The sequence below is a fragment of the Trematomus bernacchii genome, unplaced genomic scaffold (genome assembly GCF_902827165.1).
Source record: "Trematomus bernacchii unplaced genomic scaffold, fTreBer1.1, whole genome shotgun sequence".
In the NCBI taxonomy this organism is placed as follows: Eukaryota; Metazoa; Chordata; class Actinopteri; order Perciformes; family Nototheniidae; genus Trematomus; species Trematomus bernacchii.
In genome coordinates, this window is record NW_022987313.1 from 11,335,942 (window position 1) to 11,352,808 (window position 16,867).

Sequence of the window (16,867 nt, forward strand, 5' to 3'; positions counted from 1 at the left end):
GGATTTATTTTTTAGGATGCTGCAAAGTAGTAAAATGTTCACAAAAAAATGTAATGATAAAATGCCAAGTAATAAACTCTCAGGTAGGTATGTGTCACATATTTCTCGCAGGGGTGTCATTCGAGACGTATTTTCTTCACTGGGAATTATCAGACCCTGAATAGACAGATGAGATGCATCCCCCTGGGCAGAGGCGTAAAGAGTATCTGAGATCCCCTTCCTCTTTTGTGTGTAATAAAGAATATATGCATCCTGGTGCGTGTGACGGTGTGTATGAGCAAGTGACTGCGATGCCATGGGGGGTTGGTGGACAGACAGGAGGTGTGGTTTTCTAAACAGTGTCTTCACAAAGTGGTCGCTGTCAGTAAGGTGTCTGAAGCAGACTTGTCAAGCGGGGACCAGAAGCATGGATGCCATCTGGACTCTGGTTGTGTGTGTGGGAGTTGTGTTTTTTCCTGTTCCTGGTTCAACTCAGGAATCACCCAGGTAAGAGATATGGTTAGGGTCAAATCACAATCTGCCTCAATAGAGATTTTTAAGGGGCAGTTAAAGACCCACCTTTTCCGACAGGCCTTTGGGTCGCCGGAGGAGGTGAGTTAGTAGCTGTCTTTCATTGGTGTTTTATCCTATGTATTACCTGCTGTTGTTTTATGCCTTTTATTCTACATGTTATAGTTGTACTGTGAATTGTGTCCTGTGTACTGTACTGTAAAGCACTTTGTACATTCGTGTTGAGAAGGGTGCTATATAAATAAAGTTTTACTTACTTACTTTTATAGTCCAACTGTTTTCACCAATCAATAACAGCCATTCTTCCTCTTTCTACTAGGACATTGTTTCTGATCTCGGTTCCAGAGGTGTTGCATGCTGGGACCCCAACACCGCTGGCTGTCACCGTCCTTGCTGACTTCCCTGTCAGGGTGATGGCTGAGGTGAAACATGGCAAAACGGTATTCACCCAAACAGAGGACTTCCAAGGAGGTGAAACTGAGATTTCTAGAGTTGATTTGCACAATAACTTTTTTGAAGAAAGTTTAACTATCATTCTGTTTTTAAGGTTTGACCAGAGTCCTTACACTCCCTCCTGTGAGTATGACTTTCCTCTTCTTAGTTATTTTTTATTACGTTTTTTAACCATGTGTATGTGTCTAAAAATGCTTGTACAATCTCTCCAGATTCTTGAATATACCCCAAATTCCCTCTTAAACTTGACGGTGAGGGGATACAGAGAGGACAATCTCATTTTCACCAACACCAGCACCCTCACATTCAGCACGAGGAATGTCTCCACCGTTATTCAAACCGACAGATCATGCTACCAACCAGGCGACACCGTCAAAGTCAGAGTTGTGTCTGTACAGTTGAATAACCATCCGTACAAAGGCAGAGTGGAAATCTCGATACAGGTAGGCCTCTGTGTCTTCTGTGTGAAAGAACAAAGCCAGAGGAGTTGAATGGACTTTTTGCCGGGTATTGTGTTTTGGTGGGAAGTTTGACTGACTTTCTTTTGTCATGTGCAGGATCCCAGTAAGAATGCTGTCTACTGGTGGGAGTCCACAGGGAATCTGGGGATTGTGTTGCAGGAATTCAGTTTATCCCCAACGTCTCCTCATGGACATTGGACAATCACAGCTGCAGTGAATGTAGGATTGAAACGTAGCAAATCTCTTTACCTTTGTGCAGAATGCAGTTTAATAGACTGCTGTCAGAATTGATTCACAAAAATAAACTACCATTCTCTTTCCGACAGGGCTTGATTGATGAGAAAGCATTCATTGTGGAGCATTATGGTAATATATCTATCAGTTTCTTTTCATTATTATTTGATTGCCATGTTTGTGGTTGGTTGGTTGGTTGGTTGGTTGGTTGGTTGTTCCACCACTTTGGTCATGACTAACATATCTCAACAAATATGAATGGGTCATCATGAAATGTTGCTGGAGACTTTCTTTGTCCCCAGAGGATGAATCCTCCTGATTTAGTTTATCCCATGACTTTCCTTTGGACCAATGGAGGTGAACATTGTACATTGATACTTAAATAACTTGATGGATTTCAATGACATTTAATATAGATATTCAAGGACCATAGGTAATACCTTCTGAATACTTTGATCAGCTGACTTTTCCTCTAATGCTACTATCAGGTAAAAATTCGTATTTATCTAATACTTTTGTTCATGACTTTACATAAAAAGTATAAAAGAAGAGGACGAAGCCAATGCCAAGTTATTAAAACCTGCATTCATTTTAATGGCCAGCATTTGGCAAGTACACTGGTTGCAAAATGAAGTCATATTGTATAGAAGTCTACAAGAAAATGATTCTACTCATTCTATTTAATACCTCAGTAAACGTTTTTTTAATGAGTTTATGGTCCCAATCCCTTTTTTCAAGCCTACTTCAATACAACATGAGGTACTTTTTGTAAATGTTGGTTGCTTTTGCAGTCAAATAGACGATAAAGAAGCTTATGCTTAAGGGTGTGACTAATTTGTGATTCTACTATTAGGATACAGATGTAGCTATGTTTATCCTGGGTCCCCCTATTGCCCAAATACGATCAGCAAATATCTAAGATGGCTTTGGCAAAAAATGCCAAACTCCAGGTTTTGAAAATGGTAAATCAAGTCTTAGTAACTTGAACCTAATAAACTAATGATATTCCCGTCATGCTAACATATTTATTTAGATGATGAACATATCCTCTACATATCATCCCATTGCCACTCCAATGATTTTGCTTCCTGTTGTTGCAGAGCGCCCTCACTTTGAAATGCTCTTCAAGACACCTTCACAGGCCCTCATTGGAGATGACATCTCAGGATCAGTGAGAGCACTGTGAGTTCTATTTTCTCAAGCAAAGCAGTAATATAACAGTGGACATATGTTAAGCATATTGTACTTTAATTTTTGTCCTCCAGTTACTCCAGTGGACAGCCTGTACGTGGGACACTGACTATGTCCGTCACTGTGGTGTCTGATGTGCACAATGCAGCATCTACAGTCACTGTGACTAAATTGGTGAGGTTTTACTGGCTCTCTAGCTCATTCATAAAATGAGACTAGATGTAGACTCTCTGTGCTTTTAGCTAGCATTTACAGTGAACATACCTGCATCTTAAACAGCATTGATTAGCTTTCAAATTTGTTTTTCAGCTTTATGGGTCAACACGGTTTGTCTTTAGCAAAGATCAGCTTCAAGGCATTGGCGGTTGTGTCCGAGTTGATGCCTTTGTTACTGACATCCCTACAGGTGAGATATATTTCAAACTATATTGATGTAAACATCTCATTAGCATCTACAAATAGTTCTCTTATATCACTTCTTGTAACCCAAGGATTTCAAGTGAACAAAACAGTTGAAGTCGACATCATGACGAAGAAGTTCCAGTTAACATTCCATGACTTTCCATCTACACTAAAGCCATCTCTACACTTCTCTACAAAAGTTAGTGACTTATTATTATTCTGTTAATTTGACATCTATTTTTTAACCGTTGCTAACTATTTCCTATGCTTTTACCCCACAGCTAAAGATCTCCAGATATGACAGAAATCCGCTCAGCTCACAGGATCTAAAGCCCTCCGTTATTATTGAAGTCACTCAGAGTACAAACACGAGGAACTCTGTACCTACAACTCTGACTCTGCCAGTCCCTCAGGATGGGAACATCCACATTCAGTTTGAATTACAGGATCAAGTAGACATGCTTTTTATTCAGGTGAGTATTTTGGTTAACAGAACCTGGAATGTTTGTCCTCCGGGAGAAGCAGTGTTCTGCAGTTTCGTTATGTAAGATGAGTAGTTTCAGTACAGAAGGATTACACATGCATGCCATCTAAAATGACCACATGACCTGTAACCATAAGAAGAGTATTAGAATCTAAAACAGATTTACTTACTCAACCTAAGGGGGGAAAAGATCCATCAGAAACTCAGAAACATATCTATAATGTAGGCCACATTTCTATTTTCTTTAATATATTCTGTATTTCGTGTTTATATCAAGGCACAATTCCAATCCAGTGAGGATACTCTGACTGTCTACAACACCCAGCCCTCTCCTAGTGGCTCATATATTCAGATCTCACCGGTCAACACCTCGCCTGCACAGGTAACTCTTAACATATATTTAGCAAAATACCGCAAAACATGCCTAAATTATGTTTTTACTGTAATTATGAAACCAAGACATAATCCACACAACATGTTTAATCTCCAGATTGGATTGTCTCTTCAGCTCGAAGTGAAGAGCACCTTCCAACCAACTGCGCTCCACTTTGTGGTATGTTTGGACAAATATATACAATAAATCTGTGAATAAATAAACATAACCTGGCTTTTTATTTTCTGCAATAAGACATATTGCATGTCTGAGTAAAGAATATAACAGACACAGTGCTTTATAAGTAATATACCCTTAGTGTCACAGTGTTGTTTGCAGTGAAGGTGATTCATTTCTCCCATTCTCCAATTATAAACTGTATACATCCATTTAACAGCTCCATTATTATTATTATATTATACCCGTTTTTTATTATTGCTGTATTGTTAGACACTAGTAGATTTTTTACAGAGAAACAGGTGGCTTCTGAATACTACTTTTTCCCTTATCAACCCAAGACACAATATCCACACAACCTCAAAAACTGCTGAGTATAGAGCTGATTATTTTTTATTTGAGAGTGAATACAAATGTATGCCATTCTTCCAACCAAATTCACTCCATCTGCTTGAATTCGTAGATGTGTTTGAATTCGTTTTTTACATTCAATCAATCACCGATTAGGCAGAAGAATGTTTTCCTTTGGTATCACTATGCTTAAATATTCCACAAAAAAATCACATGTACATATATTTTAATGACTTGAATGCAAATAAGTAATGCTTTAATTGTTGTACTTCCAGGTGAGCTCTAGAGGTCAGGTGGTGGCCGCTGGGACAAATAATTCCTCCTCTTTTTCTCTGACCCCGACATTGTCCTGGTCTCCAGAGGCCTGCGTCACTGTCTACTGCGTCCTGTCTGATGGAGAGGTCACCAGCGACACAGCGCACATACCCATCAACAAAAACAACTATGTACTTAATGTTTTCTATCCCATTTTTTTGAACAGCTGCTTAACATTTCCAGATGTGCCTGTGATTGTTTTTGTGTCTGCTTCCCTCAGGTCTCTGTTAGCTGGAACCTTAATAAAGCCCAGCCAGGAGAGCAGGTATGGCTCACGGTGAATGCTCTTCAACCGGGATCCCAGGTAGGAATCGTTGTGATAGGGGAGCATGACGATGGTCCGCAGGATGACCTGGACTTCAACGTGGAGAAGGTATGACAATCTGTTGTGGTTTTAAAAAAAAGAAAGGTTCTCTATACATTGTGATACAATCTAGGTAAAGCCTTCAAATAAGCCCAATGGGTTACTGCCTCTTTGTACATTTTGCCATGTTTGTGTATTTAAGGAGCCAAATATAATCTCTGAAACTTAAACTCCTGCGAACCAGAGAGTCAGCTGTTTAGATGCTGTCAGATTTGCTTTATTTCTCTTGTGTCCATTTCACACTTGTATTACAAAGCACCAGTCATCCCTGTCACTTCCCCAGACAAACTTCCCCAGTTAGATACTGTATGATTATTCAGTGTGAGAACCCTGAATCGGTTGGTCCGGATGTAATCCATCCGTGTGCTTTGTTATGAGGTGACTGAGGTAACTTTAGTGTTTTGGCTGCAGGACCTGAGCGTTATTGATAGTTGCAAGATGGAGAAAATCAAAGCTTCTCCAAAGTGGGCCCTCTTAACATTACCTTTACACATTTCCAAAGCACAGTGTATCATGTCTGGATAGATTAGGCCAGTTTTAGGCGAGATCTCCTCGGGCATCATCAGAGAGGGGACTGTTTACACCTTACACAACCTGACCTATATTTCACTGGCTGTTAAACTTATGATGTATGGTCTGTTAGTAAACCTCTCAAAGCAGACTTTCATGCAGGATTACATCCAAAAATCCATTATAGCTGTATTTCTATTAGCTACAAAAACACATTCACCTATGTCCAGGGGCGTCGCCTGGACCTGAAAACATTCGGGGCTTAGCCCACAGTGGCATTTTTTACTGCAACACTCCCCACACGCACACACACAGTACACCCGCGACTGTTACAATGAAGGCTCGATAATCAGCTCACGGCATATAGGCAGGGGTAAAGTGCTATTTTTTATGAGTGGGGGGCTCACCTCCTCTAGGGGGTCCGGGGGGATGCTCCCCCGGGAAGATTTTTTTTTAAATATTGAAGTTAAATGCATCGATCTGGTGCACTTTGAGAGCAAAATGAAGAGATCTATGGATGCTTCTCTCAACACCCATATGAAGCAGAACTGTAAACAGATGTACTTTTTCTTTATGGACATTTTACTAATCACTCCCCTTTTAAACTCTATTCTTGTTTTACTGCCATATAGTATTTCATAACTGTTTTTCCTTTTTTCTCTTATTTTTTTTATAACTATAATGATCATATAAACGTGTGCCGCGGAAATAATCTTTTGAATAATTTGTGACCAAACCGTTTGAGACCCACTGAGATAACTTAGACTAAAGTTAAGTATCTAAACACTCAGAGAGTCCTTTAGCTCACCTGAGCCCCTCAGTCTGAGAGGAGAGGACTCTCCTCCAGCTTGTTGTGGAACAAACAGCTCCTTATGTCCGTTAGTGCAGCTAGCTAACCAGATGCTAACAACACGGTCCCTGCTGGCACCGGTCCCTCCCTCCCTCTCTCCCTCTCTCTCTCTCCCTCTCTCTCTCTCTCTCTATCACACTAAATGCGCTATTGCCACACACACAGAGCCGAGCTTGAATGACACAAGCACACGTTTATTTCCATGCAACTCTCTGATTGGTCTGGTGTCATGCCTCTGTTGCATTCACTGAACACGGGAAACTACAGTGCTGCCGTCCTCTCTTGTGTCAGGATGAGGTTCACGTAAAGCATGGTTAATGTATTATATTATTGAGGGAGAATTGTCCGGGGCTACAGAAAAAACATTCGGGGCTAAAGCCCCGGATGCCCAGGCCAGGCGACGCCACTGCCTATGTCATATTTTTGGTGTATTTGACAGGGAAACAGGCGATGTTTTGGAAGATGAGGAATATCTGTATCCCCTTTTAATGGTGTATACATATTTATTTTTGTCAACTTCTATTTAATTACATTATTTATTTACTTAAATTGAAGATTTTGACATCTCTTATTTTGTTTTGACATTACGACAAAAAAAAAAAAAACAGTCCTTTATATTTAATATAACCTGTTTCATATGTGTGAAAATGAATGTGTTTTTTGTCTTCTTCGGCGAGAATGAAAATAATATTTGAAATATCTTGTGTCTTTTCACCGCAGGATTGTGATATTAAGATGCTAACCAATGCCAGACTTTATAAGAAAAAGCAGCCTTATGGACCGGATTACGGTATGATCAAATTACACAGTGAGATTCCTTTGAATGTATCACGTCATTTCTTTTAGATTCCCTCTGGTGGCCATTTCGTTTATTGGATGACTCCCTTGATTTCTTCCACTGCTTTTAATCTTCATGTTTTATGTTTTTGTACAGTTTCTCTGATCTCTTCTCCATCTTATTTTCAGGAGATGCCCAAATGGTAGAGAGGTTCTGGAGCCGTTGGATGGATGCCACTGAATCCCTGCTTTGGTTTGACACTAGCATCAGGTGAGTGCAGAACGGTTCATTTGCTGTTGATTAAAATTAGTCATCAGTATTGTCAAATATATGAGCACACTTTAATATTTATTTTGTAATACCTTTTCAGTGATCAACCAATGAAAAGTGAGAAAATAACTGTGCCAGATGGTGTCACGTCTTTGCGAGCTGCTGCTCTGGTGATGTCAGACAACCTGGGTTTGGGCTTCACTCCTCTGCCACAAAAGGTTCTGGCTGTAGCAGTGATGTTTCTCTAATTTGGGGTTTATATTAACCACAAATCTGTTTATTTCCTCTTTAAAAAGGATGTTGAGCCTCTTTGTCTGTACAGAAAAGGAACGTTTACTCTTAAAATAGAGCCTGATTTAAAACATACAGGAATAATTATGTAAGGAACAGACTTCAAAAACTTTTATAATGTGCTATTAGCTTATTCACAATTGTTGCATTGTTTTTCATAAAAGAACTAACTAGATATAAGGTTAAGTGATTCCAGTATGTTTAAATGCCATTTTAAGAGTTTTAAGCATATTTTGATGATTATACAGATACTATTGCACTTATTCTGGCCAGTGAAATGAATTTTTCATATGGTCCCATGCCTGGCTGTAACCCTACTGTATCCCTAACTTTGTTCGTATACACTGCAGAGAGTAGCTGAATTTACCTTGGATTTGATGTTTTTTTATTCACAGTTGACCGTGTCCAAAGATTTCTCCTTGTCTCTGGACGTCCCATCATACCTCATCAGGGGAGAGGAAATTGTGCTGGAGGTGAACATCATCAACCACTTAGAGCACGACATAGAGGTATGACATTTGAGAAGTATTCTGGCTTCAATAAGATGGATAAATCATATCACCTGTAAAGTATTACCTAACTCTTTAGATACAATTCCAACAAACTCCCTAAAGCATATGTCTCTTTTATTTATGGCACACAGTAAATGTTACATTCTTTGTTTGAAATGATTGCTTTGTCCCATTTCTTTCTACAGGTCATTCTGCTGCTCGCAACCAGTGAAGCCTACGAGTTTGTTTTGGCAGACAAAGGGCATGTGTCGGGGGTAAATGCCCAGAAACTCACCTTAGGGAGTCATGTGTCTGCTTCAGCGCTGTTCCCTATAAGGCCCGTGGCTCTAGGCGAGATAGAAATATCTGTGGACGCCGTATCTGCTGAGGCCTCAGACAGCCTTGTTTGGATAGTGCTTGTGAAGGTGCGGTATGATGGAAACATCGGGTAACAGCCATATGAATGTGATTTTGCAGTAATATCAAAATATGCGACTTGGCATACTGCTAATCCTATGATAAGAGTGGATTTTGTTCATGTTCCCGCAGCCTGAGGGAGTTAAACAGTCCCTCTCAGAGACTCTGTTCCTGGAGGTGGAACCGTTGAAGTTGAACAGCTCGACATCCATCTCCTTCTCCTTTCCACCAGATGTGGTACCGGGCAGCCAGAGGGCCCACGTGGCATTGGTTGGTACGTCTACGATTTTCTTCCTCCCTGCTCTGCCAGTGGCAGTTCCATCTGAAAGCTCTTTATATTTACTTTCAGTCATTAGCCATGTGTAATATGTGCCCTTTGCGTGTAGATGATGAGTTGGGGTTTATGTCCTGAAAACATTTAGGTACTAAATGTCGGAAAATGGACATCTAACAGGAATGTTTATGGCGGGCAGATCCTGAACATCTGTCAGGCTGTTTGGCTTGGCTCCATTCAGGTTGAGGGATGTTGGGCATTTGTCATGGTAGAAAGGCGAGCCTCAGTATTTTCCTCAGTCGGAGCCAAACGTGTGGATTTCTGTTCTTGTTGTGATAGTGAGCTTCACTAAACAACGAGCCATGGTGCAGGACAACGTTTTTGTTCCTACTGTAGCTTTCTGCCTGTGATGGTGTTTCGTCTCTATTCTTTCATTATGTGTAACTTTAATATTTCCTTATAGTAGTAGGGTTAGGGTTAGTATTATGTTCAGTATGTTTCCATACACTGTTCATATTTAAACACAAACAGTAATGCTCTATAATTTGTATATAATCGACACACCCATGAGCCAGGACATGTAACATTTGAATAGGCAGGAAACCACTGTCTGTATCCCGTGTGAAACTAGAAGTACATTTTGACTCATTTATAACAAATACACCTGAAGTAAAGCTATTTCCATAGTTATTTAAAACTAAATCAAGATATTTTGCTTAACTTTACCAAGTAGTTTTGTCGCCTTAACTGATCCTGCACTGCAGGGGGTAATATGTCATAAATGATTGTATGAGGGTAATTTGGTCCAAGGTGTGCTTTCGGACTAGGGACCTTTGTTGCTTCTCTACCCAATTCTACACGTCCCTCTGTTAAGTGAATTAGTAAACTCACGTGTTTCTTTGATAAGTTTATTAGAGGCAGCATATAGTTTGAGTTTGGCGTCTAGGCTCGGGCCTCATCACTCCACAGATTTACATAGAACATTGAGTGGTGATAACTAAATAACTATCCCCCAAGCCTACAGGTGGATGCTGGGGCCGGCTAGGAGCAGCAAAGTGGAAGTAGCAGTAGCAGCATTAGCGATGCAGAGGCAGGCAGATCCGGCAGCTTAAATAGAGCGGCAGATTTAGTGTCTTAAATCATTGGTGCTCGAGTTGACTGCCTGAACTACATGCAGCTCTCAGGCTTCTCCCCATTAATCAACATGATGTGAAACAGTTAACATCTCTTTCCCTCCTGCATTGCTTTACACAGGAGATATCTTGGGCTTTTCTATCAGGAACTTGGACTCTCTGCTTCAGATGCCTCTTGATAGTGGGGAGCAGAACCTGATCCACTTTGCTCCAAATATCTATGTTCTCCAGTACCTGAACAAATCAGGAACAACCCCGGACGTGGAAGAGATAAGGAGCAGGGCTCTGGGCTACATGTTGGAAGGTAACCTTTACACTGGTCTCTGAATGATTTCATGTAATGTATACAGTACGATCTATGGGTAAAGTAATGACATTTTCTCCTTAAATCCAAGAAGGCATTTTTCAATGATGCTTTATTCGATTAAGTTGCAAACGTCCTTCTTTTTTTCTCTTGCTGTAGTATATCAGAAACAACTGTCCTACCAACGAGAGGATGGTTCATTCAGTCCTTTCGGATCCAGCGACACCTCCGGTAGCATATGGTAGGTCAACAATAAGAGAGACCCAATTACAATTTTTCCAGCGATACAGGTTGCTGATTGTTGATGAGAGCAGCAATTGCACAAACATCTATAATTGTATAATTTATTGTCTTGTATCCTGCTCAGAATAATCTCAGTCAGCTGTTATTTTTGGCAGAGGCACAGTGTCTGTACTACTAACAGTAGTCTTTTTAATTTCTTCCCACATGAGGTATTTTACCCTGGACCAAATTGCAGATGGCATATGTTAAAGTTCTTCACTGCCCGAATGCTGCCTTTTCATGGCACTCAGCAACTATGAAGCATTTATTAATTGCATATTTTTTTGTGAAAATTGGCGGATCAAACGGGGCAGAAGTGTTACATTGAAATCAGTTTATTTCAGTCAAAGATCATTCGTGTTGGTTTAGAAGGTGGAACATGCTTTAATTTCTCGGCCTCTAATGTCCCCTCTCAAGTCAAAGTCAACTTTATTGTCAATCTTTCAGTTTGTGTGTACAGACAGAGAGATCGAAATACCGTTTCCCACAATCCCGAATACAAAAATACAAATATATATAAAAATATGTATAAAATATGTATATCCTATATATATACACAATCAACACAATCTCCTGTCTGTGGTCCCAGGTTGACGGCCTTCGTGCTGAAGTGCTTCCTCCAGGCTAAGCCCTTCATGCAGATAGACCAGAGTGTCCTGACCAGGGCCGTCACTTGGCTCTTGAAACACCAGGGGCCCCAGGGAGAGTTCAGAGAGGTGGGCAAGTTAATCCACACGGAGATGCAGGAAGCACTGGATAGTGGTCAGGTGGGACTCACTGCCTTTGTCCTGATGGCACTGCTGGAGGACGAGAGCTACGCGGTGAGTTAAAGGAATTTCATTAGAGGAAGCTACAATAGGAGATTTAAATATCTATATTAAGGGAAACAAGTCAATTGACAGCAATGATGTTTTGTCTGGTTCCTGTGTTTGAAGGACCCTGGGAATCTGTCCTTGGCCCAGAGCTACCTGGAGAACAAAGTGGCCAGCGGGGGGGTCAGTAATTACAGCCTGTGTCTGACAGCCTATGCTTTAGCTCTGGCCAATAGTCCTGCAGCCGGCCCTGCCCTGGTGGAGCTCATCAGTAGAGCTGACTACAAAGGTACTTAACTAAAGTAGTGGTCTTTTGTGACAATTTATTTTGACATTTTATTAGTTTAGGATAAACCTCTTTTCAAGGGGGTCCTACAAACAGCAAGTCAGTTACAAGAAAACAAAGACAAAGCAGAACAAACAAAACACAATCACGTCACAATACAACGACAAACAAGACTAATACAATCACAACACAAAAGTTGTAAGAAACTAATTCAGCCACAAAAAGGCCATCAACTACTACATTTACCTAGCAGTACATCAATACATTAATATAAACGATGTGTTTTCTTCTTGGAAATGCATCTATAGCAGATACAGTCAACAGAAAAAAGTTGATAGTTATAAATATGTACTGCATCTTGACTGATGCGATGTTGTTAAGTGATAGAATTTGTTTGGTTTGGGTGAGATTTCACTCGTGGTTCTAAAAGTTCCTAAAATCTAGATTATTCTTGCAGAAGAACAGGAGCAACAACAACAACAAAATGTTTCCAGGATATTTCTTAAATTGTGCTGACTCTGAAGATTGTCATTTTGTTGCAAAGATGGAGTCATGCTGTGGACCTCCTCAGCTAGCCTGGAGTCACATGGCTTGGAGCCGAGCTCAGCACAGATCGAGATGGCTTCTTATGTGCTGCTGGCTCTTTATAAGCGCGGCAGCTTCGTGGAGGCCATTCAACTCTTGATATGGTTAACGAAGCAGAGAAGCCACATAGGAGGCTACAGGACAACACAGGTACAAAGAGAGTTTTTACAACTTTATGTCTAAGTGTTAACATGTTGCAACATCATATACCTGTTACAAACTAAACTTATTATTAGTTGAGCTGCTACAAGTGATGTTTAGCTTGCTGTTGAGTTTGGGCAGATCGAATGGAGACTGATTGGATCTAGCGCTGGTCAATATATAGATATCATATCAATATTGTGATATCAGACTAGCTATTGTTTAACATTTTCGATATCGTAAAATGACATTGGTGTCCAGTTTCCTGGTTTTAAAGGCTGAATTAACGGAAAGTGATGTTCATTTTTTTTTTTTTCATTTGCCTTTGCCCACTTTGTCAGTAGTTCCCCACTACTGATGATTATTTATCCAAAATTATAATTATGAAAGCACTGATGGTCAATTTAACAAAAAAAAAGTTTTGTTAATAATATTGCCCAGCCCCAATGGGAGACGGATAGTTTGGTCTGATCTGCCTTGAGTTTTTGGGGACTGTCTAGTTGTATTCCTATTTGTTTAAGTGTAATTGTATCTGGAGTTAAACCTTGAGGAGATTCTTAATTACATTAACAAACAGATAGAATTAACTGTCGAGAAGCAATGTATCAAAGTGGTAGAGTTTTTCAAACAATATCCCTTTATTCTGCACCAAATAAAACATAATTTGATGTAATCCAGATTCATGTAGTTTTTAACCTGTTACTCTTCCTCAGGACACAGTAGTCGCCCTCCAGGCTCTGGCGTGTTACGCTGCCTTCAGTGGAGCCAACGCCATCGACCTCAGGCTCAACATAACCGCCCCAGAGTCTCAGTTTGCGTCACTATTCAGCATCAACTCCTCCACCTATCTGGCCTATCAGAGGCGAGAGGTAACAGCTCTATGTACCATGTTACCATATACCATGTTTTCTGTCTAATTTATACATGATATGATGCATTGGATGTTTTATATGATGTTGTATTAACTCCACTTCATTCTTTGTTTGCTTGCTTTTGCTCTAGATGAATACTGATACAGATATAAACCTAAATATATACATGGAAGGAAGAGGATTTGCAATATTTCAGGTACAGTTTACAAATCTTAATCATTCTTATGAATAGTATCCTACAGATTTTATGAGTTTTCAGCTTTTATATAATAATGTTTCCTACCATCATGCTTAAGTAACATTTATCACCACCAAACAACCTCCCACATTGCAGGATTGTTTTCATACCTCAAACCTATTCAACATAGAAAATGAAGCATGACCAGAATAAATTGAACACAGCAGCTGTGCATGATTCAGCTTCACTCAGCACAATATGCTGCATTGTAAATGCTAAACCAAAACAGCCACATGCAAATGTAACATAATAATGGACTCCCAGCAATTAACATCTGGAACACATACTGTAGCTGGAAGTCCTGTCTGCGTTTAGTGACTCCAGATAGTATCAGACACAAGAAGACGTTGGTGAAAGGTTCATGTTTTCTCTATGTTTTATATAACAGTTCAACCTGTTCATGGAATGTGCAGATTTCTATAACAGATACTGTTTTTTGACCTTGAGGCATTTCAACTTAAACATCTACATTACAGATTTATATAATATCACACTGGAGCATCAGGCAGTATTGCAAACTTCAGCTCTGTGCCACTAAATCTAAATATTTTTAACATCTCCCTGAATCCTTCCAGATGAACATATTTTACAACCTGGAGAGCAAAGCTTTTTCACAGATCCTCCAGCTTGCCAAAGAGGAGGAGGCTATCGCATTAGATGTTGATGTTTCTGAGGAAAAAGACCACAATCATGTGATGTTATCCATATGTATGAGGTAAGATAGACATATATATCCAAATAATTCCTTTTTTGTTGCTAAATATGCCTGTATTTCTCGAATATGTTTTAGGTTATGTTGTAAACCATGTCAAATGTTCTGCAAAATAATCCTCAGCCCTGCCTTTGCTTTGGTCTTCTGCAGATTAAAGAACAATGCGGGGGTATCTCATACTGGCATGGTGATTTTGGACGTGGGCATGCTCAGTGGTTTCAGTCTCTCTCCTGGAGCTGCTGTCCCAACAGAGCTCATCAGAAAGATGGACATCCTGCCCGAGAAAGTCAGCCTCTATCTAGATTCAGTAAGTTGTCATTTCTGACTCCAAAAGTTTGGTTGGGCCACATTGTAGTTTTATTTTGTCAACCCCGAACTTCAACAATTTTACCTCCACCATTTTTGTAAAAATACAAAATAAACTATAAATATTATTATATATAGCCCAAATCGTTTTTTTTATATAAACCTTTATTATTATTAAATCAATAAATTGATCCTCTTCTCTTTCTTTTTTTCTCATTATTCTTTTTCTTCCAACATGATGTTTTATGGTGTCTTAAATAGCTTTCTTTTTCTTAAATTGTATTAATTAATGGAATACTTATCGGAATACTTGTAATTTGTGTACTCTTAGCGACAAGATGACCTTGGTTTCCATTGTAATAAGGGTACCCCAATGGTCAGCAAAGGACCATTGTTTTCTTGTTAAGTACAATTGAAGGTGTTAGGAAATGTTGAACATTTTCTTAAGGAAAACACACATGAAGGATACTGTAGTACCCTGATTTCAACAAAAAAAGGCAGTCTAGCTACAGGATATCAGTACTAATATGTGATATCGTCAACACAGGAGCAATATGTTATATCTAATTATAGTGGGTAAAGCTAAGCTATGCCAAGCTGGGCTTAATAATATTTGCTTGTGTGAGGTGGCGTTTTTACACACACTTTTAACTGACTTTTCTGCCACCATAAACTTCTTTAGTTAAAAAGGAGTAAAGATGTCCTATCAAATAAAATAAAATCAAGTTTTATTTATATAGCACATTTTTAAAACGATTTTTTGACGTGTCAGATACTTGTACATATTCACAAGATATAACAAGAATAAAATAAGTAAATGTATTGTGTTTTACCATACATCAGTCATTTTTCTCTTCACATTTGCAGCTTAACAAGTCAGAGGTTTGCATCATACTTCCACTCATCAGAAAATACAAAGTGGCCCGCGTGCAGGATGCTATGGTGAAGGTTTACGACTACTCTGAACCAAGTGAGTACAGTTTCAGTTCAATAAAAAACACATGATGAACACAGATACTGATTATCTTAATATTATTATCATTTCCTCCGTATCACAGTGAGAACAGCATCACGGACATACAACTCAGATGCTCTGCACAACATGAAAGCCTGCTTCTTCTGTGGAGAAAACTGTGATCGCTGTAGGCTGGGAATCACCATCACCATGCCCTGCCCGCTGTTATCCAGCTCCAACAGCAGGAACGACTACAGCATTCCTTGCCTTTTCCTTGGTGTCACCGCTTTTTTTATTAGAGTCTAAATAGATTACATTTAATGTAAGAGATAATGATGTAATTTTAGCACGTACATGTACTGGATGCAATTTCCAAAGTTTTTTTTTGTATGCAAATATAATTATACCTTGACAAGGGATTGTAATATTTAGAGGCCTCTTTGGCTAAGCCCAAGTGCCTTCTACTGTTTATGAATGAATTCTCTACTAACGTCATTTTCTATATGATTCCGTGTGTTGACTTGAATAAAAAAATGGATTGATAATTCATGTTCAGTTGGCAGCAGAACACATATATAAGTTATTCCTCAGTACCAGAAATGTAACATTTTAAGCTGTTTGAAGACATACTGTAAAGGCTGGAATAAGATTTATTCTGAAGCCTTAATGTACTTCTTTTTTAAAACAATTTAGTTTTGACCTTGTTTAACACTGCAACTTGAGTTTGGTACAAATATGGCACCAAGAACAAAAAGCGTGTTAAACATAAGGAGAGATATAAAGACTATTTTACTCATCTGCCACGTCACGAAACTCTGAGCTAGAGGAATGCAGGCTGACCTGCAGAGGGAACTCACACATGCAAGTCATCACCAGAGAGTAATCAGGTTTGACGTCGCTGACATTTCATGAAATATGAATGTTATTCCTAAGATCTCATCCTGCTGAGGTCCGTCCATGAGATATTTCATTTTGTGTGACACCTTGTTTACTGATTATTAATTTCTTTCTTTCTTTCTTTAGCCTTTATTTAACCAGGTGAAAA

At 39.4% G+C, this 16,867-nt stretch overlaps 1 protein-coding gene across 1 annotated transcript; it reads left to right on the forward strand.

The window, feature by feature from the left end:
• The first annotated feature begins 406 nt into the window (after positions 1-406).
• LOC117477376 (CD109 antigen-like) lies at positions 407-16,331 on the forward strand. The gene is made up of 31 exons (XM_034124055.1): positions 407-486; positions 830-950; positions 1,176-1,406; positions 1,521-1,643; positions 1,751-1,790; positions 2,759-2,840; positions 2,924-3,023; positions 3,159-3,255; positions 3,341-3,450; positions 3,533-3,724; positions 4,013-4,117; positions 4,226-4,288; positions 4,912-5,082; positions 5,172-5,324; positions 7,396-7,465; positions 7,642-7,723; positions 7,824-7,941; positions 8,410-8,523; positions 8,712-8,930; positions 9,055-9,196; positions 10,451-10,633; positions 10,793-10,874; positions 11,505-11,736; positions 11,851-12,016; positions 12,558-12,748; positions 13,453-13,608; positions 13,742-13,807; positions 14,425-14,564; positions 14,712-14,868; positions 15,735-15,837; positions 15,926-16,331. Exons 1-31 carry the CDS (start codon positions 407-409, stop codon positions 16,126-16,128), a joined length of 4,092 nt encoding a protein of 1,363 aa, XP_033979946.1. The 3' UTR covers positions 16,129-16,331.
• Positions 16,332-16,867: the final 536 nt, after the last annotated feature.